The sequence below is a fragment of the Oreochromis aureus genome, linkage group 7 (assembly GCF_013358895.1).
Source record: "Oreochromis aureus strain Israel breed Guangdong linkage group 7, ZZ_aureus, whole genome shotgun sequence".
Taxonomy (NCBI): domain Eukaryota; kingdom Metazoa; phylum Chordata; class Actinopteri; order Cichliformes; family Cichlidae; genus Oreochromis; species Oreochromis aureus.
This window is the reverse complement of record NC_052948.1, coordinates 13,965,174-13,990,895: the sequence shown is the minus strand read 5'-3', so window position 1 is coordinate 13,990,895 and position 25,722 is coordinate 13,965,174. Positions and strand designations below refer to the sequence as shown.

Genomic DNA, 25,722 nt, shown 5'->3' with positions numbered 1-25,722 from the left:
TAAATTTTATATAAAACAGTTTATTGATTTATCAACAACTGTCAGCTGTACAGTCCTTATGGATGATGCCACATGTATGCTACACAGTCTAACTTGTGTTTATGATGAGACCATTCCCGTCTATGAGAAGATTGTAGTGAATATTATGAAATACTGAAGAAAGCAAAGAATACACCCAAAATGTCGAATGTGGTAATGGCTTTGCCTGCGTCCTTTATGAGTAACCAAGTCTTGCATATCAGTCACAGGCTCGCAAACACAAGCGGCAATAATGATCTCGAATAGACTGATGGCTAAACTTTGCAGAGTGGAGCAAAGTTTTCATACAGTGGTCGAGTCAACAGAGTGAGCTCAAGTCACAGCTGCTTCTCTGTAAAACCCATCAATCCGACAGTTGATATAAATCCATTTTGATGTTATAGACAGGAGCCAGGGTTCAGTCAAAGGTCTTCATTTCAAAGCTGAAATTCTGCTGATCAGGGTCAAAAGGGTAAACATAACTGGAAACCATGATTTTTTCCTTCCTACAGAAAAAAAAAAGAAGCCTTTCCAGAATTCTCGACTGCAAAAATCCATGGGACAAATGTCTGTGATACAGCAAATAGCGAAGAAAAAAAAAAAAGCCTTTGTCAGGGAGAAAAAAAATACAAATTAGATTTCCGAAAAGGTCATTTTGGACAAGGAACATGGAGAAAAAAAAAAAAAAAAAAAAAAAAAAAAAACCCGAGGAGGGGGAAAAAAACTGAAATAGAATATCCTCTTACAAAGTCCTAATCTAATTTCCATCCCCGGAGGGGACAGAAAATCACGGAGAGAACAAGAAAGAACCATCACAAGCGTAACTGGACACCAAAATATAAATCTATAAAAGGCCTTTTATTACTCCATTATGTACACTTTTCACAGGACCTCCAAGGAGAAGCTCCAGAGCGAAGCGCCGCTTCTACTTGTGTCATGGAACTTTATCTCCACATTAAAAAGGACGAATAAAAAAAGAAATATCCAACAAACAGAGAAACAGCAAGACATTATTTTCTTCTCGGTGCCTTGGGAAACTGCACTCGCTGTACAAGTGTTAGTTGTATGAGTGAGGAAGGGCAGAGCCGAAGGACACAGCATCCAGTGCCACAATAGCGCCGCCATCCATTTTCGTCTGGCACTGCCAAACTTCCTGCCCATCCACCTTGGGGCTGCAGGCAACATCCATGCTGTCTGTGTGAGGGAAGGAGGATGGAGGAAGTGTCTACTGTTCCTGAGCATGAGCATGCTCCGATCCAAAGCAGTCTCTTCTAATAGATCACTTCATACACAGTGGCCTTCTTGTCACCAGAGCCTGTCACGATGTACTTGTCGTCTGCGGAAATGTCACAGCTCAGGACAGATGAGGACTCCTTGGACTGTTTAAAGAAAAGCAAACAAAACACAAAAAAACACTTTAATCTTGGAGGCAGTTAACTTACTCAGCAACATTTAAGGTTAAGTGGTGAAAATTAGCTGACTTCATGGCAAGATTAGATTGCACTGACATCAACTTCTGGCCTGACGGGCCTCAAAAAGGCGTCTTTGTCAGGTCAATAATTCAGGTTCAGTTTTCACTGATAGGATAGTCCTGTCAGACAGCGGTCGTTTTGCCCTTCCTCTTAGAGATCTGTGTGTACGTTTGGCCTGGCTACAGACAGAGTCTATTGATCTGCATACCTGGAATATGCTGGCGCCATAAGGAGTCCTCCAAGCATTCAACAGATTGTCCTTACCGGTGCTTACGAACCATTTACCTGCAAAGACAACAAAAGTGCCATCAGGACATCTTTCACTGACAAGTGGTTGGAAAAGTACCTACAAATGAAGAGTAGCCTTGAGATGACAACAAGCATTTATGCTATTTTAAAAAAAAGGCACTAATAAGGACAGGCAAAGGGCTCTTCACAGTCAAATACGGTCAGCTTTATCTGATGCTCTTTTTGTGTGTTTGTTCATACCGCAGTAGGCAAACTTGAGGGAAAGGACACAGCTTTCGTGCAGGTGGAGCTGATACTTGTCAGGCTTTGAATGATGGAGCACTTCCACGTTGCTGCTCTCCATTCCCACAGCAAGCCACTCGCCAGTCGGACAGTAGCCCAAAGAAAAGATCTGGAGATCGAACAGGACAATAATTACAGACAGTTCTTCGGCCGAAAGGAAAACAGCCTCCAGGTCTGGCCCCTTGCATATTGCAGGGTTGTACCTGTGAAGTGAAGTCGTGCTGCTGCAGCTGTCGACCCTCTCTCAAATCCCAGGAGCGAACAGTGTTATCGAGACCACCCGTCCACAGCTTAGTGCCATCATGGGATATGTCAATACAGCTAGCACCATCCGTATGACCTTGAAACTGCCTAAAATCAAAATCAGAAGGCATACAGACAGTTATTGACATCATCTTTTAAATTGACTCAAGCCCACATACTGGAAATAAAGTTTTGTTTCCGACCTAACGAGAGTCTGGTTATGCAGGTCCCAAACGGCAATGTTTCCATCACTGCAGCACGAGAAGCAGACTTTGGCATCGGGGCTGATGGCCAAGGCGTAGCACGCCGGGGCTGAGGAGGTGAGCTCAGCTTTGATCCGCGGTGTCTGAGAGGCCAGATCCCAGATGGTCAGTGTGCTGGCCTCGCCTCCAACAATCAATGTGCGACCATCAGGCAGTAGCTTACAGGAGCGGATGTAGTTATCCCTGTTCTGTTGCACAGAGGACAAAGCAAATCAATACATGTTCAAGGCAGTGGAGCTAGGGAGAGCTTTAGAAACAAACAAATCATGGGCGGAGAATAAAAAACATCCTGTCATAACAAATAAACCAAAGATTGAACCTCAAACCTAATCTGAACTATGTGAATAAGTGTTTGGCTTGTTAATTTTTTCTAGTGTTAACAAAATAACATGTGTGTAAACATTAAGAAAAACTGATGAGGTCCTCACCAAACAGTCCAGCTGGGACACGGGGCTCTTGCTGCCTGGTTGGCTCATGTCCCAGATTTTGACACAGCCTTTGCCACCAGTGTAAACATGACGTGTGGGGTTGCTAATGGTGACAGCACAGACCACCTCGCCGTGGCTCAGTGTGTTGATCTGACGGGCGTGGCGTGGAATACCGGGGCCAATGAGGGCGTCGGGTGGAAAGGGCACAGGCTGCATTTGACCATCTGCGCTGACATGGAAGGAGTACGCTCTGAAGGAAAAGACACATGCCTGTCAGTATTTGATATCAACTGTGTTATAAAAAAATGGACCTCCAACATATCTGGGGAGACACTTACGGTTTGCCGCCAGAAATGGATGTGAGGCTGGCTGGGAGGCCCGGGGCTCTCATGTGGGTGTGAGGATCAAACCCCTAAAAGATGATATGGGAATGTTTGACTAACATACTCAACAGTTATCACAGTAAAATCCCTCATTGCATCCTGCACATGACTTTTAGATGATCCAAAACTACAGAAAAGGAAAGGGAAAGCCGTTACCATGGGAGTGCGTCCATAGGCTGCTGCTGCTGCAGCGCTCATCTGAGGGGAGATGTGCAGACCAGCATACACCCCGGGGCTAGTCAGGCCTCCGTTCATTTCATGATGGCCCATCATAGCAAAGGGGGTAGGATAGGACCCTGCAATGGATAGAGGTGTGCGCAAAGCTGGGGCTGCTGTAGACAAAAACAGGAGATGGAGATCGGTTTGTGGCCTAACAGTTTTCTGAAAGAATGGCAAAAAAAAGATTATCTCAGTCTCTGTAAAGTGAAGAGAATGGTACCAACCGAGAGCTTCCATGCCTGGTGGCTTGCCCAGGATGGGTCTGAGCCCAGGAGTGGAGCTGGTGCCAGGGGTGGGGGCATCGTTTCGGGGGGTGGGGGTGTTGGATTTGAGACCAGGCGTGGAGGATTTGTCATTCTGTCAAGGCAACGAGAGAGCAAGCACAATCACAATCCCGGAAACCAGGCACTGTGCAGACTGACAATTTGAAAGCAAACTGAACTTAATCCAATCTAATTCTGACAACCCTCATAGTCCTGCAGAGCCATAAACTGCTATTTATTCTAAAACCTATTATGGTCACAATGGAGATGGGGACGTTTTTATCCCCTTACTGCTTTGGCTTTAATCTTTTAGTGAGGCAGAGGGAAAAATCCTGGAATAGTTAAATACATTGAGCTATTAACAGAGAAGACCTGACTGATCCTGATGCGGGACAATATTATCCCTGACGTTTAGTCATGCACTTAAAGCACAGACAGCCATTGCTAATCCACTGCAGAAAACGTCCTAGATCTATTTGCACATGTCCCTTTGGTCTCTCGGCAATTGTCATTTAAAACCCTTTCTGTCCCAGTTTGTCCACAACTCTTTTGATGTCTTACATGACTGAGCTCCTTGGCCTTGGAGGAAGGGGTGCTTCCAGATGACGCCACTGACGCGGGGCTGTTGGGTGTGTCTTTCTTTGGGGGGCGGGGCTTGTCAATACCATTTTCAGGTGGTGAGTGGGCTGGGCTTGCCCGTGGAGTGGCAGGATCCTGGAGAAACACACCAGTAATATTTACATAACAGCAACGTCACGTCAATGTGCTACGAACAATTACTTGCTGTGCAGCTCACCTCATTGGACACATCGACCACCAAGTCGTCGCTTTTCTCTCCGTCACTGTCCTGTAACAATAATTAGTAATCATTTAACTTAACACATACAGATGGGGAAAAATTAAGGCACAGACTCCAGGATGTTGTTCTCTGGTCTAAACTTCATTACTTTTTTAAATTAAATTGCAAACCTAAAGCAATTTTTTTAAGTCACCATTCATAAGTATATTTCCCCAACATGCTGAACTACTCCTTCAGGGACTTACATATCTACTCATGCTGTCCTTCTCCTCCACTTTGCGCTTCTTAGAATCCAAGCTGTAGTCTGAGGAGCTGCGATGCTTCTCACTGGCTGTGCGTAAGCTTTCTGATGGGGATATTGAGTTATTCTGCAAAAGGGGAAAAACCAAACACGCTTTATTACCATTTTGTCTTCCTTCTGTAAGAGAGCGCAGCAAGTCATTCATCCATTACAAATTCACAGAGAACACACTGTGCCAATCCAAACACTAAAAATGCCTTATTCACACAATGATGGATACAGCGGACTCTTAAAATGCAGCTGTAGGCCAGCTCCAAACAGTACCCTGACACCAGCCAAGCCCAATCTCGCACACAAGCCTGTCCCTGGCCACACAACAGAATGGGCTGTTATCTGAACTGAATGGAGGAGGGCTTGTTTTCCGAGCCGGGCTCCCTCCTCCTCATAACTGGACAACAAACAGCCTCACAGGGACATGAGCAGTGTGTTGTAGCTGAACAGAGGGCCTTTTCTCCGGAGTCAGTCAGGCTGAGCGTGAGAGAGAGAGAGAGAGAGAGAGAGATGGGAGGAGAGAAAACCGAAAGTAAAGCGAGAGAGAGGGGGGAGAGAACCTATATGTTGTGGGTGCTGGGCATTGATTGGGCACCATGTCAGCCGAGGCTTTGAGCTCAGATAAAGAAAGAGAATCTATATCCTGCCAGTGGGCACGGCAGCGTGGGACTGACTGGTGCTTCTTCATGGAGCCTGCCCACACAAGCTGGGACAGCTCACTCTAAACGCCAAAAGAATGGGAGGCTTCAGGCAGGTGTCCAGCAGCTTTCACAGGAGTTTGCCACTTGCCTGTAAACTGCCAAGTTCTCCCGATTCTCTCTGTCCCTCATCTGAGGACCAAAGCGAAAACATGGACTAAGTCAGCGGCGACTCAGAGAAGTGAACAATGGCTGATGGACTAGCAGTCTGGGCAAAGAGCCACTGTCTGCATAATGGCTGACCTTTAAAGAGATGCTTAGCGTGACTCATTAACCAAAGTCACCATTCTACTATCAGATGACCAGGGACGAGAGCACAGAAACAAAACAGGCCTGCTAATCGCCCCAGGACTTCCATTTCTTCAGACATGACTGCACCCATTCAGCTGGCCCGGCCTACAGAAACACAATCTCACAGGCCCATCACAAGCCATCATAGATCGCAGCATTTCAAATATAACGCTTTAGCAGGCCCAGCCAGACGAGGTGGAGAAGAAGAAAAAAAAGAAAAGAAAAACAAAACAACACTCCATTTGTGTTCATAAATATTCATCACATGCCAAGAAGGAGAAAGAGAGAGAGCTGGTAAACAAGGGAGACAGTAGAAGGGATCAAATAAATCCTTTAAGAAGGGGAAGTCCAAGCCTTTCTTTAATTGTGATGAAATTACAAGGCTTCTAATCTCTCCAGCATGATACCAGTCATTTCCCCTTCTGGATTAAACACACACGACTTATATTCCAGACCTCATTTCCCATTAATCATTTTATTGAACTCAGATTACACTGCATGAAATCAGTGTACGCATGCAGTGATGGAGGAGCTCTACTTGACACTTGCAACGCAGATGAAAATGTGATGAATTACAAAAAAGCAAAACAAGTGCAGCTCGGGAAACTTACCGTGCTCTCTGTGTCGCAGACATCACGGTGGCGGCCGAGGCAAAGATGAAACCAAGCGGAGCAAAGAGAAAAACAAGTCAGTTAGCACATCATAACAGATGCTTCTAGCCGAATGTGTGACAATCAACTGCAGGGCACAAGGCCCCTCTTATCGGCGTGTATTGGAGCTGCTGAATAGCTTATGCAGTCATGGGCTGGGAATGTACCAGCTCATTACCCAGACAGAATGTGAACAGACAGGATGTGCTCCTCACCTAAGGGCCCTATGATTGTGAGAGTGAGAAGCATTCAGCACTAAATTGGTTTATGTCAGTTTAACATCCTTTCAGAACTGCTAAAATTAATATGCTTTTCGATTCTCGCAAATAATAACTAGCTAACAAAGCTATGGGGCCGAGCTCTTCTTCTCACCTCGGTGTTCGAGATCATGGTGGTTCTTTTCATCCTTTACTGGGAGATGGGCTTGGCTCCCCAGTGCTCCTAGCGCCAGCAGCCCTGATCCGGAGCCCGTCACAGGGGGGATGCCAGGGGGCTGCAGCCCCGAGGGGTGAGGCGGCAGCTGGACTGGAGGCCCATGGGCAGCATGGGAGAGGTGCTGTGCCTGGAGCTGCTGCTGCTGTAAGGTGACAGGGAGATAGACAGACAGACAACAAATGGGTTGGAGGGAAAGGGCAAGGAGAAACCACCAACTAAGCACGAGGCTAAACCCCAGATGATATTAGCACATTCACACGTCTATTACTGTCAGGAACACACAGCAATCCCCCTCAGTGCTATTTCAATACCAGGCCAGGGTGGCATAAGCCCTAGATCTGTGCTGAGGCGAGTAAAACGTGTAACTGACTGACCGCTCTCAGCATGTGTAACACACGAGACAGAGGCGCTCAAGTTATCGAAATAACCCACTAATCGCAGTGTATTATTGAAAACAACTGAAATATTTTTCATTCTACTTTATCCAAAAAGAAAAAAGTCTGCTTCACCCACATCTTAAAAGAGAAAATCATTATGCTTAAAGGTAAACTGGCACATATTTTACTGCAGCAACAACAACTCCTGTGCCTCTGTGATTTAAGCGATCAGAATACAAAGCTCTGTGGAAATCTGTCTGTGGGCTAAACAATACCCGCTTTTCAAACACGTCCAGTGTCTGTTTACTGATCTCATATTCACATTTCTGGATTGACGGAACATGAATCATTTGCACACCCCCAACTTTAAGAGACTGCGGGAACACAGAGTACTAGAAGCTGGCACGCCTTCCCTCGCACTCTGAGTCTTTGAGTGTGTTTCTGAGTGTGTGTCTGGAAGGCTGCTGTGGGAGCCAGGACCAGGGGTCCCATGCTGGCACTCAGTCAACCCTCCAATACTCAGCATCAATATTTGAAAGGCACAGGGAAATAGATGGGAGTTAAAAGGCACTCAGCATGGAAGTAAGCAGTTTAAAGCAAGGTTAAATAATACTTAGCTGAGACACCAATAAAAACATCAGCAATTTATTACCCGTATACGAGCCAGCTGAATAATTCAGATGCTGTTACAGCACACTCCTCTCTCTTTTTACAAGACGGATTTCAATCAGTGTCCATTTATGGCCATTTCAGGAATATTAGAATCTTTGTAATGACTATGGAGGTAGTGCGACGCATAGAAGACGGTGGTGGGCAGGCCTAACACATAATTAAAAATACATTAACTCAGCAGGAACTCCTTCTAAATTCTGTAGCAGGAATACAAAATACACTTAGTGTTTAAATATGTCCTTAGAAATATAATCCACATTGCTCTTTTGTTTTTCTGTTGTAGCAGTAGAGAGGACTAGCATGACTAATAGCTAACTTTTTAACTTGCAACCTTGTGCTTTGTTACACGGGGCAGATGTCAATCCAATTACAAAACGTACCCAAGACAGACACAGGGAGCTCTCTCTCTCTCTCTCTCTCTCTCTCTCTCCCCGTGTCTGTCCGGGAGCCTAAGAGAGCGAGTGCGTTATAATATTGTGTCCATGAGGGAAATTAAGGAGCCAGTTCATTGGCAGGGGAGAGCCATCCTTGCTCATTGTGTTTAATGAGGCACTGATGGGTAATAAGCATGGCTGATCAGCAACAGCCCTCATTACAGGGGCCATAAATGAAGACAATAATAAATAAAGAAAGGAGTCTGGCCTATTTTCTCTAATTTAATATTCTAAGATAAAGACCTACTCTTTGCTCCTTTTTCCTCTAACTGAGTGTAGCTAAAGAAAAAAAAGTTACACACAAAACTGAGCAAATATATTATAGTAGTCTCTGGTGTGCTAACAAACTAACTTTAGAAAGGCATTGCCCTTGGGCTGGAAAAGTGCAATGCAACTTGCACAACACCAAATCCATTAACAAGAGTGTAGTGCAGACATATTTGTAGATGCCGTTTAAAATGAGACCTAGACAGGGTTAACAGAGCAGTCATGGCTTGAGCTGCTACAGATGCTTCTGTTCTTACTATATAACACAGTTAATGGTCATTCAAACAAAAGAAAAACTTGTACTAATCTGTTAACACTTTAAAACATTGAGTATTATTTTACGCAGGGAGAAATGTGGGCTCGTTTAAAATGCCTCATTTATGATGCGGATATTGTGGGTATTTTCTAATCTACCAAAAAACGCTGCTTGTCAGGTTCATTTCAACACATGCAGCTGCCCCAGTTTCATTCTATTAATGGCCCTCAGCTCCATCAATAAGACATGCAGCTGGCTCCTGGATGCTGCCTGTCTACCTGGCACGCTCTTTCACCTTGCTTTACAAAATACATGAGGATTTTGGCATGCCTACAGAGCTTCTCCTTAATGAATAACTAATGGCAAGGTATTCGTAAAACATACAGTGGCTACATTTCCTCCTCTGACGTGAGCGACCTGAGTGACCCGGGTGGGAGCCTTACTGTTTCATAAAAACTGTGCTGGTTCATAAAATGTTTTCTTAACCCTTTGAAAGCCCAACAAGGCACAGTCAGATGATGAAAAATACAAATTCAAATGTACAACATCCTAGTACTGTGGTGCTCTACATGTGAAAATCATATAGACCACCAAAAAAACCCCACTAGTGAAATCTCCTATTCTTAGGAACTTCTACTACTATTACTGCAGCAGCTGCTCTTCCAAAAAGTCTAATAAAGCATCTGTTTCAGTCCAACAGAGGAGTAACAAACAGTTTTCCATCACCTCAAGACACCCACTCAGGGAAATTCTAGGGAGCAATTATCCAGGAACAAAAGGTCACCAAGGGGGTTATTAATTGAATTCCAATATGTGCTTCCAGTCATCAAGTGAGCCTTTAGGCTAGTCTTCTGTGCATGCCGGAGAGTCTACAGTAGTCACAAGATCAGAGAGAGTTTGAGCTTTCTATCGCAGGTGAAACCAATCGCTTTCATTGTAGCAGGCCCAGGTCAGCACAGCTGATCAATGAGGAGCAGATGGCGTTTGGAAGCCGCGATGGACGCAGCGGATTACCGCTCGCTGCCGTGGCGTGAAAAGAACTGTGCAGCGGAGCCGTGATGGCTGATGACTGTCTGTGCTGTCTCAGTTAGCTTGCAGTGCTGGCTGTGTTTAGTTCACCCTCAGCCTTTTAATTCCCACAGCAATCCAGGTCAACTGTGAGAGATGAGGCTCCTCATTAAAACCTTAGCCAATTAAAGCAATACGAGCTGCGAAGGGGGATCTCGAGAGCTCTCAGGCTCGCATTTATCAACACACAACAAGGCATTGAAGATGCCACCGAGGCCAAAGCTAAAGCAACGCATGAGTCTTTTTTTGGTTCGTTTTTGGGGTGTAGTTGCCAATGTTATAGCGAATTTAATGGTGAAAAATAAGTCATGAAATGGAAAAAAAAAACAGTGATGACACATTTGATTTAAAGAGAGGCAAATGTGCACTAAAAGTTTAGCAAGTGGTGTATTACAATGTGTTCACTCAACAGTTCAGACTACTCGGTACATGAATTTGATGTGAAGGTTTGCCCCTACCCAAGGTCAAATAAAGGATAAAAAGGGGGTATACACACGGTGAGAGGCAGATTGGGAAGTCCACGTACCCCGATGATGGCATTCAGCTCAGTCATAGTCACCTGCTTAGCCCTCTCTACTGCCTGAGCAACCTGCTGTTGGTGCTGTGGACAGACATTTGCAAAAGATTATTTATCACACATCCACGCTTGCTCATCTATGAATTTCACAGTTTTTTCAAAAGCAACACTAGAATTATAAAGGTGAGATAAAATGCTCTTAACCACAATTATTCCCAAATGCAAGGAGTATTATCTTAAGGGTACAGGCAACAATAAGTGGCGTTGCTTTAGTAGTAAACTGTGACACCATTTGGAAACCGGGCTCAAAACTCACCTCTTGTGACAGGAAAGGCATAATTTGAGCTAAAATTGCGTTGAGCCGTTTGGCAATCTCCGTCTGGAAAACAAAGAAAGGGGAGCAAAATGAGACGGTAAAGTATGAAAGAGACAGTGACTTCATATAACCCCGCCTTTAATGTTTACACCGATTAAGTCAATTACTGCGGCAATCAGAACTGCTTGACTCAACATCCTCTAAACAGCGTGATATTGACATTTGAAATATTTAAAACATTAGGAGAGCCCAGGGGGATGGAGCACAGCTGTGCTAAGAGTGCACTCCATGCTAAACGGATATGAGCAGGCAGAGTGCTGCTGTGTTGAGAGGATCCTCTCTCACTCTGCCCTTCTTCCCCTCATCTGCGAATGCGCTGTCCTGCAGTTAACCTCAGAGTTAAACCACACAACCACACCCCAGGAAGGAAGGCCTACTAACTACAGCGCATTGTTTACTTACATGTAACGGTGTGGGGAATTTACATTAACAATTACGACTGCAGAGCATGCAAAGACACCATAATAACATTGTAGGGGAGACACCTTAAATCTATGAATCCATTAAGCAAGCAGCCTGTGTCGTAAGTGGCGTTTGCTAAAGCTACAGCTTTTCAGGAATAAAGCTCAAACCGTTTCTCACTGCAATCAAGCGCCCAGCCCACCACCCTCATAGCCTCCCAACATCCACGACGCCCTGCCTCCATTCTTCTGCTTGTCTACCAACTGCCATGGCAACGGCTGCAGCCCTATCTTGCTGGGATCATTATGCAAATGGCACCTCTGCTTGACCGTAACAGGCTTTAAAATCATATTACGTGCTTGGAGGCAGGTCATTAAATTGAATTTTCAGCCTGTCGATCACATGAACGTACCAAATGAATGGTGGATAAAAAGAGCAGTGGGAGGAGGTGTGCGGGGGAAGATCGGGGGGGGCGCTATGATCCACGCCCCCCACCAGTCTCCTGTAAAAACACTGCACAGACGGCCTGCTCTGCCTCTCTTTCTCCTTCCAGGGAAAGGAGATGAGACTTTCAGGTTCAAGCTCTGCACTGGGAGCAGAAAAATAACAGTGCCAAAGCTACATCATCTTTGGAATTTATGAGCTGCAGTTCAACCCAGGGCCACTGCAGAACACAAACACATCACAGGGATTTTCTCTGATTTTTCATTTGGAGCAGCAGCACACACAATGTACTTTGCAGACCGCTAGCTTATTTATTACACATGGCAGAAATGCCAGGCAGTTTTGGCAGCCAGACATATTACCTCTAAGCAGAGCCAGAGAGATTGGAGAGTAATGTCCAACAGAACGAGACCTGCTGACCCAAGCTGCAACATGGATAGCCACTTAGCCAGTCAAGCCAGCAGGACAAACAACAACAAGCTGAAGATGCAATATCAGATGAAGCCGCGGATCAGATGCAATAATGCCAAACAAATATATGGCAGCATGTGTCACAGGAAGTACAATAGTCCAAAAGATAACACTGACTATAACTTGATTATTGCCCGCAGACAAAAAAAAAGAAGGGAAAAAAAAAAAAAGAAAGAGACTGAACCGCGGTCCCCTTTGGCACACAATAAATGTGACCTACAGGTAATAAAGATAAATCTTTTACGAGTGCTGGTATTAATGCAACGTAGTAAGTGTTCTAGAAAGAGCTGAAGGAGCCCCACAGAAATGGTCGAAAAGCGACAGGACCCGTATAATCCATGTTTGTTCAGATAAGCCATGTAAATAGCAGTCGAACATTTGACAGGATTTGCAGAAAGGCCTTGAGCGCACGGCCCATTCCTCTGTAGCTTAGTGTCATGGTGACAGCTGGCTGGGAGAGGTCAGGAGGTGGCTGATCCACTCTGCCCTAAACAACTGGCAGTCTCTACACTCTCACAACACAACATGCAAATACACGGAAAAGGCAACAACTCAACTCGCCACTGCTGTCAAAATAGATACGGTGCAGAGCTGGGAGGATTTCTTTTTTTTCCCCCCCTGCCGGCAGATAAAAATTGGGCTGTTGTCACTTTAAGCAGATGACAGCTTGGCCCTTGAGAGGCCGGCTTTGCACTGCCGCTACACAATTACAGGTACTCGGACCTGTGTAGCACCACTTTAAGAGCACTCTCGGGCTGGCTTGTCAATGGTGTGCAGAGAGGTATTCGCCTGTTGCTATCAGCAATGGGAAAATGGACTCGAGACACTGATGAGTATTAAATGTAGAGGGAAAACAAGTGGTGGCTCTGGTCACATGATCCATCTATAAACAATACTTGACTAGTCACATTTAGAGGCTCAGCAATTTTGACAGCGTCGCCTCATGTCAGGTTTTCAGAGTGAGAAGAAAAACAGAGTTTGTTTAAGCCAAAAAATGATGCTTCCACTAAACCAGTCTTTGATAAAGAAGTGTAGCGAGTCCAGAATTAGTTTCTAATTGGCATTTAAAGTTATTGGTATTGATTTGAAAAATGCTGAAAACCTGCATAAATGAATACGTGAGTCATTACTGTGATTAGTCTTGTCAGCTGCAGCAGTCGAGCTGTGGTTTTTTCTAAACAAAGCATGACACAACCTAAAAAACAAACTTATTCCAACAAAAACAGCATAAGAACATAACCGTCGTTGTTACGCCACATCTTAAAGTACAGTCAAGTAACTTTTCTGCTTATGTAAGTGAAACTGACACCCAACAGTTCACACCCTGAAATTATTACACTGCAGTCCAGTCCCACATGACAGATTGGGGATATGGAAGTACTGATGGCTTGGAGAGCCACAGTTCCTCCAACCACTTTTCACTGCACGCCTCTTTTGTATGAAGACTGCAGACAGCCTGTTGGCTGACCAAGTTTGCTTTGGCGCTCGCCATGGCAGATACTTTGCTACTTAGCAAATGATTCCTGCAGACATGGCTGCGTTATGGCCGTAGGTAACGACCTAATCTGATTGAATCTTAGCATCACACAAGCCCCAAACCCCATGCAGCTCTTGGAAAACAAGCACCATATGAAGATAATTACCAGCTGACATCATGCAGCAGAAATTAGCAGTTTGCATCGACATACTGACATGGCTGATAGAGAGGGATCAGATAACACCACCACGTCAGTCTTAGCTTTGCCCGTGTACGCATTCTGAAATGTGAATTATGTCCCTGCACAGTAATGAAAAAGGCACAGTTAGAGGAATGAATTTCCTCACCATGGAATAAATCTCCTGGCAGGAAAATAATATGCCTGTGTGCATCCAATAATCCATCCCAACCCTGCCTGTTAACCGCTCCCCATCTTCTCCTCCTCCCCTGCCTGAGCTGTAAGCTGGGGGAGCTGCATGGACGGGGCCCACACTGTTTGCTCACAAACACGCCGTTCAGCAGGTTAGGGCCCCACTGATGAATTATTCAAGCGCTTCCATCAGCTCTGTTGAGGTTCCTGATAAAAGTCAGGCGCTAAAATGGATCAGTCGATTAACCTGTTTACACAGAGCTGGGCTGTTGCCCCGCCTCCAGCTCTATTCTCCAACTTGTCTCCTGATCCCATCCCCCCCACCTCTCTCCTCTGGTTGGCGATAAGTGCCTGACAGAAGCTATCAGAAGGGCCTGAGCCCTGACAGACATGTGGAAGTGTGACACACAGCACAGACACTGATGGATCGCCCTAACACGCCAACCCACCATGCCGCCAACGCTGTCATTATAACCAAGCCAGGCAGTTGCAGGGGGGCGCGGGAAGCGGGGGGGGACATGGGCATCAGTGCTTTAAGAACAGCATACAATGAAATGTCACTCATTCACACAATCTTTATCACTTCAGTGCGGTTTATCTGCGGAGACATACAAGATAGGATCTTCTGATAAAGATAAGACCACAATGAAGTGACTAAAGGACTTTTGCTCTGCTGGTGTAATTACTTCATCCTGAAAAAAGAAATACTGACCTATCAGAGGGCCTCTCTTTTTAATCATTAAGTCAAAAGGCTAAGCCTGCCAAAGTCTACCTTTAATCTTATCAGAAAGCTGAGTCAAATCCCGGATGCACACCATATGCAAATTTCCAATAACGGCTCACAGCACTTGTACAAGCTGTGGCACAAGTTTGGGGTTGTGTTGTTGTTTGTGTGCAGTGGATCTGCCTGTTTTCAGACCATTACTGATGCTCAGTTCAGCTCACAGCCTGTAAGTGGCTCCGCCTGGATCTGACATCCCCTGACACCGTGGAAAACCAATGAGCTGAAAAATATGAGCAGCACTGTGAGATACGTACCTGCTTGTGCATCTCTATATTCAGCCCGTAGGACATCTCGTAATACTGAAACGAAAGCAGGGATATAATTGTGGTTAGTGACGTCAGCGCAGTTACAAGATCTGATGATATTTATTACGTGTAACAACAGGCGAGTGTTTTTGAGCTCTACACTCATGAGACCGGCGTAACCTCAATGTAATTATCGCTGCGCTGATTACATCACGGTCAGGGTTTGAACGCTATAAAGCCTATATAAAAAGTGTTTTTACAGGAAAAGGAGATACGTTATAAGATCAGATAACAAAAGGATTTCTTTGAGCAGCTCAGAGTGAATAGCCAATAAATCAATGCTTCGCTGTTTGCAGTGTGGGCAGAAAAGAGAGGGTTAGAGTTATTGATCAGCTTAAGCCCTCAGATCCCTGTGATGTTTGTTTACTTAGAGTAACGCGATTGCTCAACACTCTTATTTCCAGCCAGGTCAGTCTGTCTGGCTGAAATGTAATCCGCCGAGCCCACAAGTGGCAGCCGGAGCAGAAATGGCTTTCCAGTCAGCGTCTATTTGATGAGGCCAATGCATTATTCAGTCCATTAGCTTCTTCGAAAATTACTCTCAAACAAGAGAGCCATTCTGTCTGAGATCAGAGCCCCACAGCCATGGCGTAACCTGACACCGAGCGCTGGCTGTGGGATACTTCCCAACATGTTTACCTAACCTCCTGCTTGTCAGGCCGACATGCTGTTTTCCTGTGAGCAAAAAAAAAAAAAAAAAAAAAAAAAGTTTAATTTAAGGCTGCATGCATTGGTTTAAATAATTCCCGGTGTGTTTACCTGGGATAGCCTTCTTAGTGTGTCATGTCTGAGCTAATTTTTGCATCAGGGGCACACCTATGTTTTTCTAAAAGGCTGCTTTAAAAAAAAAGCAAGCTAATGATTAAGGTTTACAAAGAAGCTGAGTATAAAGGAGACTGCAGTGTGCTCCACGTCCTCCATTTTGTTTACTGTGGTGTATTTTCCCACACGCTGCTCTGGGCCTCCGCCCTCACCTCACACCTAATTTATGGCCATGCATATGTCTGAGTGTGGAGTCTCCTAGGAGAATAATCAGATCAGCACACACAGAGGGCAACACTGCAGCCGACCCTTGGAGATCAGGGGCATGCTATAATGGAGCCGCAGCCCACTGCCGGCCGCCTGTCAGGAAGCGCTCCTCTGTAACAACCTGCTACATCAACCCCCACGGGGGGGCTTTCACAGGCCTGTACCTGCCACTCAGCCCGCCCTAACAACCACATAGGTGATCACAATAGCCCCGTCTCACTCCACCCCAACTAGATCTTCAACAAGCCGTGCAATCTGGAAACCATAATTGCTTTCAATTGTAACACAATCTTACCATGACATAGTGGCGCTGCATCTCTGTCTTCTCATTGGCCAGTTTGTCATACTCCACCTTAAGACTTAAAATAGGAGACCAGGTGTCATTTTCAAGCGTCTGTGCCACTTCAATCACTCAGTCACACTTAACCACTTAACAGAGATGTGCACAGGATAAAAACAGGGCTGCTTTAAAAAAAAACAAAAAAAAAAAAAACACATTATATATATGTTCCTACAGAAGTCAACAGTCAAATATTAGCCTTAACCTCAAAATCCAATAGAGCAAATGTTGACACTGTCATTACCTGTGATACTGGGCTTGCAGGAATTGAAATTCATCTTTAATCCTGTCACAAGACTCTGCTACGGTGAATTTGAAGCCAGGCTGGCCAGGCTGATGTGGAGCCTGAAAAAAGAAAAGAAAAGAAAAGAAAAAAAGAGGTTGTAAAAAAAAAAAAAGAGAGACAGAGAGACAGAGAGAAAGTTTTATTCTGCATTGTGCCCTGACCTGCTAAGGAGAGCTGAACAGTTCACACATTTAGACTCAGGGTTTTAGGCTAACATCTCCTCTGCGGGAAGACATTACCACAAGGTAGGTCTGATTCACACCTCCAGAGGGTAATAACACATTAGCTTTCACAACAAATATGAAATGTAATTTCAAAAAAGAAATTCAAATTACCACCACCACTACCACCACCTGTCTTCACGTTCAGACACAGTCATATGCAAGTGTCTGGCTGAGTAAATATCTCCAGGCATACAAACAATCTGCATCCATTTAGTACTGACTGCATATTCCGATGAAGCATAAATGCACTGTAATGAAAACCATACAGAAATCTGATGACCTGCATTAAGAGCGGAAAACGCTTTGCAGGGCATGTTTCAGGAGAACGTGGGGGAGGACGCGGCACAGGCAGGAACCATACACCAGCACCAGTGTTTTGTAATAAATATGCAATCTTTTCTAAGTATAGGTGAAGCGAGTCTTACCGGATGTCGGCCTTGTGGATACATCTTGAAATGTATCCTTTGTTTATCCCTCCAGTGTACAGGTCCTTTGGCAAAACGGGTGAAATTTGCTCACAGCCACACCAGTCTCAGCAGACAGGGCCGAGGGGGGTGAGGGAGGGGGGAGGCAGGGGATGAGGAGAGGGGGGGAGGGAGGTCGTGAAAATCCTGTGTTGAGAAATGACGCGGTTTAATCTATAACCGTAAAAATAAAATAGAAATAAAAACCACAGACATACAGTTCACACTGTTTACCAATAAGTAAGTAGTCACCACAGCACACTACTCCCAGTTACCGCAGCAGTTCGAGCCGAGTCAGAAAAGCAGCACACAGTCGAGCGCTTCTGTCTTCTTGATGACCTTATTCGGTCAGTGGTCAGACTCGATATCCTAACAAATCTCAACGTGCAGTTTAACCTGATGCCAACACGTAGACGGGGCTGGAGAAGCCACTTATCCGCCGTGCAATTTTAATGCTCAGATCAGTTTCGTTCTTTAATAAAAAATAATAATAATAAGAGAAAAAAGAAAGAAAGAAAGAAAGAAAGAAAGAAAGAAAGGAAACTGACTGCTGTTTGTGAAATGACCACCACCGTCCCCTCCCCCGGTCTGTAGGACGTCTACAGGCAGGCCACAAGCGACAGCCGCTGGCTTCCACCTACTGTGTGACTCCCGCTCGGAGTCGTGGAAGCGGGGTTGAGCGTACGCCCAAAAATTAGAAGAAAAAAAAAAAAACTAAGAAAGAAATCAACAGCTCTTGTAAATACGTACCCGTGCGTGTGTCCGAAGCGTCCGTCCGACTTCTGCTCCCGAAGAAAATACTGAGCAGGCTATAATTCATGCGTTTAATCCCTCCTAATGTAAGCCTGGTGGACGCAGTTTTCGTCAAGCATCCTCTCTCCCTCGCTCTCTCCAGAACGCACCCAGCCAGGCTGGGAGAAAATTTTTTAGTGCGGTCGGGCTCGATTAAACTATACTTTATTCTTCAACCGCGAACCTCCGAGGAATGTGCGCCTTCTGCGGCTGGTTAATCCCACAAAGAAGAAGAAGAAGAAGAAAAAAATAAATAAATATGCTTCCAAAATCTGTCTTCCGACTCGAAGAGGTTGGAGATTCTTTAAAAGCGTAACATGGTACTCTCCACAATCTCGCGTTTCCCCCAGTTGTCCAGCTTACCCCGGTTGCCACACACAGGCAGCAGGGCTGAACTGCCGTGAAAGCGCCTATCTGTCCAATCGCATTACTCGGAAGGAATACGGCCACATCTGCCTATCGGAGAGCGACGGCCCCCACGTGGGGTGCAACGGTACATGACATCATCTCGCGGATCCACAAGGCATCATCCGTCCGTCCCACCGTGTACAACAGCAACAACAGCAGGCATTGATGTGCCGACGATGATATCCAAATTTGACAGAGACAGCACAAATTCCACATCCGCGCTTCATTAGGGTGTTTTCCTTTTTTCCCCCTCAGTGTGTGTGCGCGCCTCCGAAATAAGATGATGAATTTTTTTTTTGAGGGGGTAAGACCACCAGCGGGACTGGGGGAGGAGGGGTGAGGGGTGTACGGTGAATTTTTATCCCCACACTCAGAAAAACGGATGAGGGGAGTGCTTCTTGTAAAACGTGGTTACAAAATACGAAGAAATGCTAACACGAAATATACAAAGTAGCGGGCAAAACCAGAAATATCCGGGTTTAACCCCCCACCCCTCCCTCTCGCCACCACCACTATCGCCACCTCTTCCTACACGCACAGCGTGAAGGGCACAATATAATGACCAATCGATCGACGACACCCACCAAAATTGAAGCCACGGGAGCGTCTCGATATAATTTCTCGTAAGTGTTTCGAGATTCTTGAACAACATACCCGCTCGTCTACCTATCAGCATTTGGGTGATAGTTGCTCAGCGGGGGAAGAGGAGATGATTGCCTTTGTGTGATATGAACATCAGCCATGTCTGAGCGCTGCCTCTGCGCCTTGTTTTGAAGGTTCGGCTCTGCCCCCACGTGGGACTCCTCTGCGGCTTTAAGGCCTCTCGTCCAATGGCCGCGCGGCGCACTTACTCGCCGGCTTCCCATTGGCCCGCCGGCGCCGAGCCTGTCATTCACGCGGCAGCGTTGTCAATCAATACCACGCGGGGTCAAGCGCTGACAAATGCCTGTGCTCCTCGGTCCTCTGCCTGTGAATAGAGCCTGGAATGGCTGCTTAATTAGCTTCGAATGGCTTTTCTCTCCAGTTCAAACAATCTGTTACCACCACGTGGTAATGAGAGCCTACATTAAACAAAGGAAGAAAGGAAGCATGCAAACAGTTGTAACATTACAACCTGTAGTTTTCCTTTACATATGGGCCTATGTAACTAGCAGACAAAAGGCTCTTGTTTACCTTTATCACAGAGGCCAATCCACTTGTTCTAACATTAGACATGATATTAAAGTTTTGTTGTATAGATATGTGTTTTGCCTTCACAAGGCAGAAATGTGACACTTGACTGCTTGTGCATATGATGGATACACAAGTAGCTACTAACTGTGTGTGTTTCTTGGTTGTGAAACAAAAGAGGCAACACCACATCCATACAGATGCAAATGAAAATCACATTATCTCTGATCTTTCTAAAGTGCTACATGCATTCAAAGATGCTAAATTAGCAACAGATGGTTGTGAAATCTTCACACATATTCAAGATGTAATTGTGTATAATGGTGGGGAGTTAAATTATGGTTATAACAAGTCTGATAAAGCCTTGCAGTAAGTGACTTAAATACAACCAGCCATGCTTCACTTTGGGGAAAGCTGAGGTCATTATGTCACCTTAAGGTCTGAGATTGCCCAGCAGTCGTCTTACTTGTCATTCTTGTCAGCCTCCTTGAGGATGTGGGATAACTGTGTTATTTCCAAAAGTATGGGGGCAGTCTGTGAGAAACTCAAGCACTCACAAGAGCTGGCGGGCTAATCTCAGCCAGGCACCCCCTCATGCTTTTCAATAGAGAGTGCTTGGATTAAAGGCAACAAAAGGCTGGGCCCAAACCCCAGGGAGAAGGGTGGTGGTGGTGGGGGCTCTCCACCCACCGAGACCCCCACACTGTTTATTTACATGGAAACCTCAGCCTCGGTGAAACTCCCACCCTGAGGCATTACACACGGGCCTATTTGCAGAGGTGGCTCTAATTCTTGACAGAGCGGGGATTGTCCTCACTCCAGCCACTTTGAACTTACTAGCGACTCACTTTCCACATAGCTCAGATACAGCCAGTGAGCAAATATTTTGCTTCTTCCACAGAACAATTTCCTTGGGGTCATATTGTTCAAAGGTAGCTATGCCTGTCACACTCTGCTTGGATTTTTGTGTGGAAAATGTGGTTGAGCACAGAGGTTGAAATCACGCCTTTTGCAGCCAGAGAACGAGGCAAAGATCGACAATACGGTGGAACTATTTATCATAAACCTATATTGGATGTATTTGTAGATTACACAGTCTTGGCTCATTAATGCGACTTGCAGTTAATAAGCGACTTGGCCATTTTTCTCTCTGTGGAAGCTCGCTTTCCTGTTCACGGAGCAGAAAATGAGGGTCCTGATACTGCAAACGCTGGGGGTTTGTTGCAGTGACTTACACTTCAGGGAACTGGCATGTTGTTTGTATGGAGATACGCAGATGTACATACCGCACGTTCACAAACAAACACACGCACGCGCTATGTATCGCAACCACGTCATTCACAGGCAGGAGGTAGAAATTCACAAAAACACGCACACACGCATTCCATGCAACAAAGAGCCTACAGTGTGTGGTGGAGAGATGAATTGCCTGCACTGTATTATCAGGATGACTCATCAGACAGTAATCAATGAAAACAGGATGAAAGTCTTATCAAAGGAGAAAAATGCAGACATGAAATGTGTCTCAAAACAAAAAGAGGCTTTTGGCAGGAATCTGGTGCTGTACATAGCCCTCGGCTCGGGAGGGGTGCGACATAACCAAGCGATACTCCGAAATTAATATTCCCTGCAATCAACAACTCTCAATGATAAGCACACAAAGCAACAACAATGCACACACAACCAGCAGTTTAAAAAAATCAGCTCTCTGAGCAAATGCGGACCCACTTGTAGTTTGAAACATCTGTGCACTGAACACATTTTTCTTTAAAAGCATACTTTCATTTCTATTGGGTTTTCAAATCTGGATACAAATGAAGTAAGTTTTTCAGTGATGGGGGAAATATAAATCTGTCTCCTAGCCTTTCTTTTATTCTGCAAAGATAGGTCAATATAACAAATCCCCTTATAGCATCAAGGCCGTTGCTCTTTTCCAGGAGGATCAGCTTCACACTAATTTCCTGTTAGAGCAGACAACTGAAAAGAAATTGCCAAACATATTTTACTGTTGGAGTTTTTTTCCCTCCTTAACACGACTTAATAAACATCTCTTTAAAATTCACACGTTATTAACACACTAAAATTAGACAGTGTAGAGCAAATGATTATCATTATTAAACGATATGTATGCAGCTTATCCGCCAAGATTATTACGTGATAACAGGATCCTTGAATTTTAGAGTGACTTCTTTCACATTCACTCTATGCAAATTAAACATTTTTGTTTCTAGACAACACCTTAATGTTTTAAACTGCTAACATCCTGCATATTAAATATAGCCCAAAAATAAGTACGTGAAACCAAACCACAGCAATGTGTTTTCATTTGGCTTTGTCAGACTGTCAGAAAAGTAGTTGAGTGAATTGATGGGACATTGTTCACACCCAGAGAGCCACAGTGCACTTAAAAAACAGCCTGAGGGTAACAGTAAATCTGTCTTCAGAATTTATTGATGTTTGTTAATCTATTCATCTCAGTTGCAACCATGACTCACTTGTTTTCAATTAAAGTTGTGTCATATGTTGCTTAAGTAGAGGACACTGATCGTTCACTGGGTGTGCTTGGGACCTGAGCTAAAGCAGAGGAAAGCTTCGGAAGTCTGTGTTCCAAATGCTTCAGTGTTGAACCTGCACTCATGGTTGAAAGCTAAATCCTCTCACAGCCTCATGTATGCAGTGCTGTTGTTGTGTTGTTGTTATGTCCACAACATAGTGCTGAGCTGGAGGACTGCTAGCTATATTCTTATCCACTTAAATACAGCAGCCTATTCTCAAAGAGGTGATGTTTGCAGACAGTAGCCTTTCTAAACTTTTTTTCTCCACTCCTACTCTTGACTCAGTATAATCAAGAATCAGAATGACTGAAGCGAGTGCTTGTTCAACAGAGCCTCAGCCCGGGACATTTTTAGCTGCATCATTTCTATTTTCACAACCAACTGCACATTACAGCTAGTTGCAGGCAGCCAGTCTACATATTGAATTATTCCCAGCTGACAATCTGCTTCTGTGTGTGCACTGCGATCCAGACGTAAATACTTGGCAAAGTCAACATTAAACTGATCAGAGGATCAAGCTGTACCAGTTGATTGAGAGGACCTTGAGCTGTACAACAAAGATTTTGTTACTCTAATCCAGTTTTCTAAATTGTTAATAAGATTATTTTTTTTTTTGGTGGGGGGCTAAATTCAGTTATGGGTCATGATTACATTCACATGGCATGGGAATGACTTCACATGACTGTCTTGGGAAAAAAATTGTTGTCAAGGTAACAGGCCATGCAAGAGGTGTCTGAACATTACATTCACTAATATAAAATAGTGATGTACGAAGGGCAACACCTCAGCAGTGAGAGATGTGATGAAGCACAGCTGAATTTATCACCGAGGGTAATGAATAGTAAGCAGACCACTTTAACTAGCTCCATAATGACAATATGAGCTGTGTAGTATCTCAGAAATCTTCTTATGAGACCGCAAGCTTCTGTCATAATATACTGCATTTCACCACTTCTGCCTCACTGAGGAGCTTTTCATATTCTCTGGCACACAGTATTATAGCTCTACTCCTCCATGCCAAATTGACTCCACAAGTGCTCCTATACCTGCTGACTGACACATGCTCACTGAAAATGATTCCTTCACCAGGGGCCAGCATTGCTGCTTGCTCTGGAGGGGCGCTTGATTCCATTATTAAGTTGAAAAAGGGAGACAGAGTGCAGGGATAGGGAGAGAGAGAGAAAGAAAAAAAAAAACAGCTCAACTGGGTCTAGAAGAATAATAGAGAGCTGAGGAAGTTATCAGGATAGAGGAGAGTAAGGCTGCTGTCTGACAGCAGATCAGAGCGCTCCTCCAGCTGGAACCCCTGCTCACGAGTCCAGCAGAGCAGCTCCCAGCAGTCGACCGGCATGATGAGCTATGCTGTGCGGGACAGGTCAGAACAGTAGCACCTATACAGCCTATATCACAGTCAGCGGTGGCAAAAAAGAAAGAAAAAATGTAGTTAAAATAAAATAAAAAAAATCACTAAGGCCTTTGCACTTTATTTCAGAGTTCCTATCATCGTGCTGTCTAATGTTCATATCTTTACAGGCCTCATATCATTGCATAGTTTATAACAAGAAGCACTGAATGCTTTTGGCTCCTAAAGCACACCTGCCGGGTGCTGGTTAGCACTGTCATCTCATGACAAGAAGGTTCTAGGGTCAGACATCCTGGACAGTTGGAGCTTTTCTTTTTGTTTTTGTTACATACTTACCCGAGTTAAGGTTCAGATTACAATGTGACATTGTTAGTCTGTTACACCAATAAAGATTCATGCCAGTTTTTCCAATCTGACTGGTGAGCAGATTTTCTGAAATAAACCTGGTTTATTTGACACAGTGTATCTACTTTTCTCTAGGTGTAGCACATTTCCTAATTCCTTCAGCCACCTGTCAAAAGTTGGAGGTAACTCAGACTTACAGAATTGCAGAATTTGTCTTGCTAATACTGTTGATAAGAAAATGGCCTGAGCCTCATAACGATGCATCACACTGTTTGAATCTTTCTGTGTGAAGTTTGCATGTTCTCCCTGTGCCTTAATCACTGCGCTTGCTTCCTGTGTAACTCCATAATGTGCCTGTTTAGTTAATTGCTAATTGGGAATTGGACGTGAGAGCGGATGGCTGCCTGTTTCTCTGTGTCGCCCCTGTGATGGACTGACAAACTTGTCCAGGGAAAACCCCTGCTCTTTCCCAATGTCAGCTGGTATAGGCTCCAGCCCCCCAGTTAAGAAAAGGTATGTGTGGTTTCCAGAACACTGCTGCCAGCCTATTTATTTCCAACTTGTCCCCTAAACAAGGACAAAAAAGGGTTAAAGAATTATGGAGACAGAAGCCCTGAGAGAGAAAGCGAGACCAAATCAACAAATTAATGCCTGTCCTATGAGAGGCTAAGCCTCTTATTTTTATTTCAAATGAGGATAGAAATTGACTTCCTTATTAAATCTAATTATTAGCCAGTGCCCTCCAAAAGTCTTCTGAAATCGCCTGGAGCAGGCAGGCTATTAGCATAAACACCACCACTGGCAAGCTTAAAACAAATGGTATATTTAGTCAGTGTTAATGGGATTAAAGTGTGCTGGATTCAGGAGCAGTTCTGCTAACAGTGAGCATCACATCTTCATTATGGATGCCCTGACTTCTCCGTTCCCACTCTTTGTTTGCGTTTCATTTCTCTCTGTCTCTGCTCCTCTCAGTTATTCAACAGATTGTGTTCAATCTTGATCCAAAAAATCCCAGACAATCATAAATAATAAAGGATTACACCAATCTAAAAAAGCTGGTGGCTCGCCAGCGGCTATGCGCACACAGAGAAATAATTGTTGGCCATCTGTGCACCAGATTGGTAAGAGAAAGGGTAAACAAAGAGCACAGTGTACCTGCTAAAGCTTTCTCCTCTTTTCGCTCACTCCCTTTAGCCAGAGAACATGAAAGGCTTTGATGACGCTCACCCCTGCAGAATCCACTGGCTCGCTCCAAGAGATTTTTTGATTAGGGAGGTTTCAGTACCACAGACTGACAAGCCACGCCTGTCAGGAATCTAACAAGGCTTGAGGTTATCTCTCTATCAGCAGCCAAACAGTGCTGAAATGCAGCTCAGAGCCAGTCAAACAGAGTAAAGATGGAGGATAATTGACCAGGCAAATGATCACATTTACATGTCATACAAAAGCTCTCCAGAAAAGAGAGTGAAGTCATGAAAGCTTACCCTCTGCAGTCTCATAAATCACTCCTCTGTGGGCTGAGATTGGATTTACTGGCACAG

General features: G+C 44.7%; 1 protein-coding gene across 6 annotated transcripts; it reads right to left on the bottom strand.

The window, feature by feature from the left end:
- tle3a (TLE family member 3, transcriptional corepressor a) lies at positions 1–25,404 on the bottom strand. Of its 6 annotated transcripts, XM_039615334.1 has the most exons (22): positions 19,403–19,516; positions 18,299–18,550; positions 17,510–17,695; positions 16,819–16,919; positions 16,530–16,593; positions 15,155–15,199; positions 10,893–10,955; positions 10,556–10,660; positions 6,923–7,127; positions 6,512–6,519; positions 4,865–4,987; positions 4,617–4,667; positions 4,382–4,534; positions 3,782–3,914; positions 3,495–3,670; positions 3,294–3,367; positions 2,956–3,205; positions 2,468–2,715; positions 2,225–2,372; positions 1,980–2,130; positions 1,699–1,775; positions 1–1,397 (listed from the first exon to the last, which is right to left on the bottom strand). In XM_039615334.1, the coding sequence occupies exons 3-22, from the start codon at positions 17,531–17,533 to the stop codon at positions 1,290–1,292; spliced, it is 2,307 nt and encodes a 768-aa protein (XP_039471268.1). In that variant the 5' UTR covers positions 17,534–17,695; positions 18,299–18,550; positions 19,403–19,516; the 3' UTR covers positions 1–1,289. The 6 variants fall into 6 exon arrangements, with proteins under 6 accessions (XP_039471268.1, XP_039471269.1, XP_039471271.1 ...); XM_039615335.1 differs by lacking the exons at positions 18,299–18,550; positions 19,403–19,516 and adding an exon at positions 25,337–25,404; XM_039615337.1 differs by lacking the exon at positions 18,299–18,550.
- Positions 25,405–25,722: the final 318 nt, after the last annotated feature.

Excerpts from the sequence above, each read along its gene's own strand:
- tle3a (XM_039615335.1), bottom strand. The coding sequence starts at position 17,533 with ATGTATCCACAAGGCCGACATCCG. Across the intron at positions 7,128-10,555 it reads TTCCCAATCTGCCTCTCACC|CAGCAGCAGCTCCAGGCACA; the intron begins GTGTGTATACCC and ends GTCACCTTACAG. Across the intron at positions 3,671-3,781 it reads ACCAGGCATGGAAGCTCTCG|CAGCCCCAGCTTTGCGCACA; the intron begins GTTGGTACCATT and ends TTTTGTCTACAG.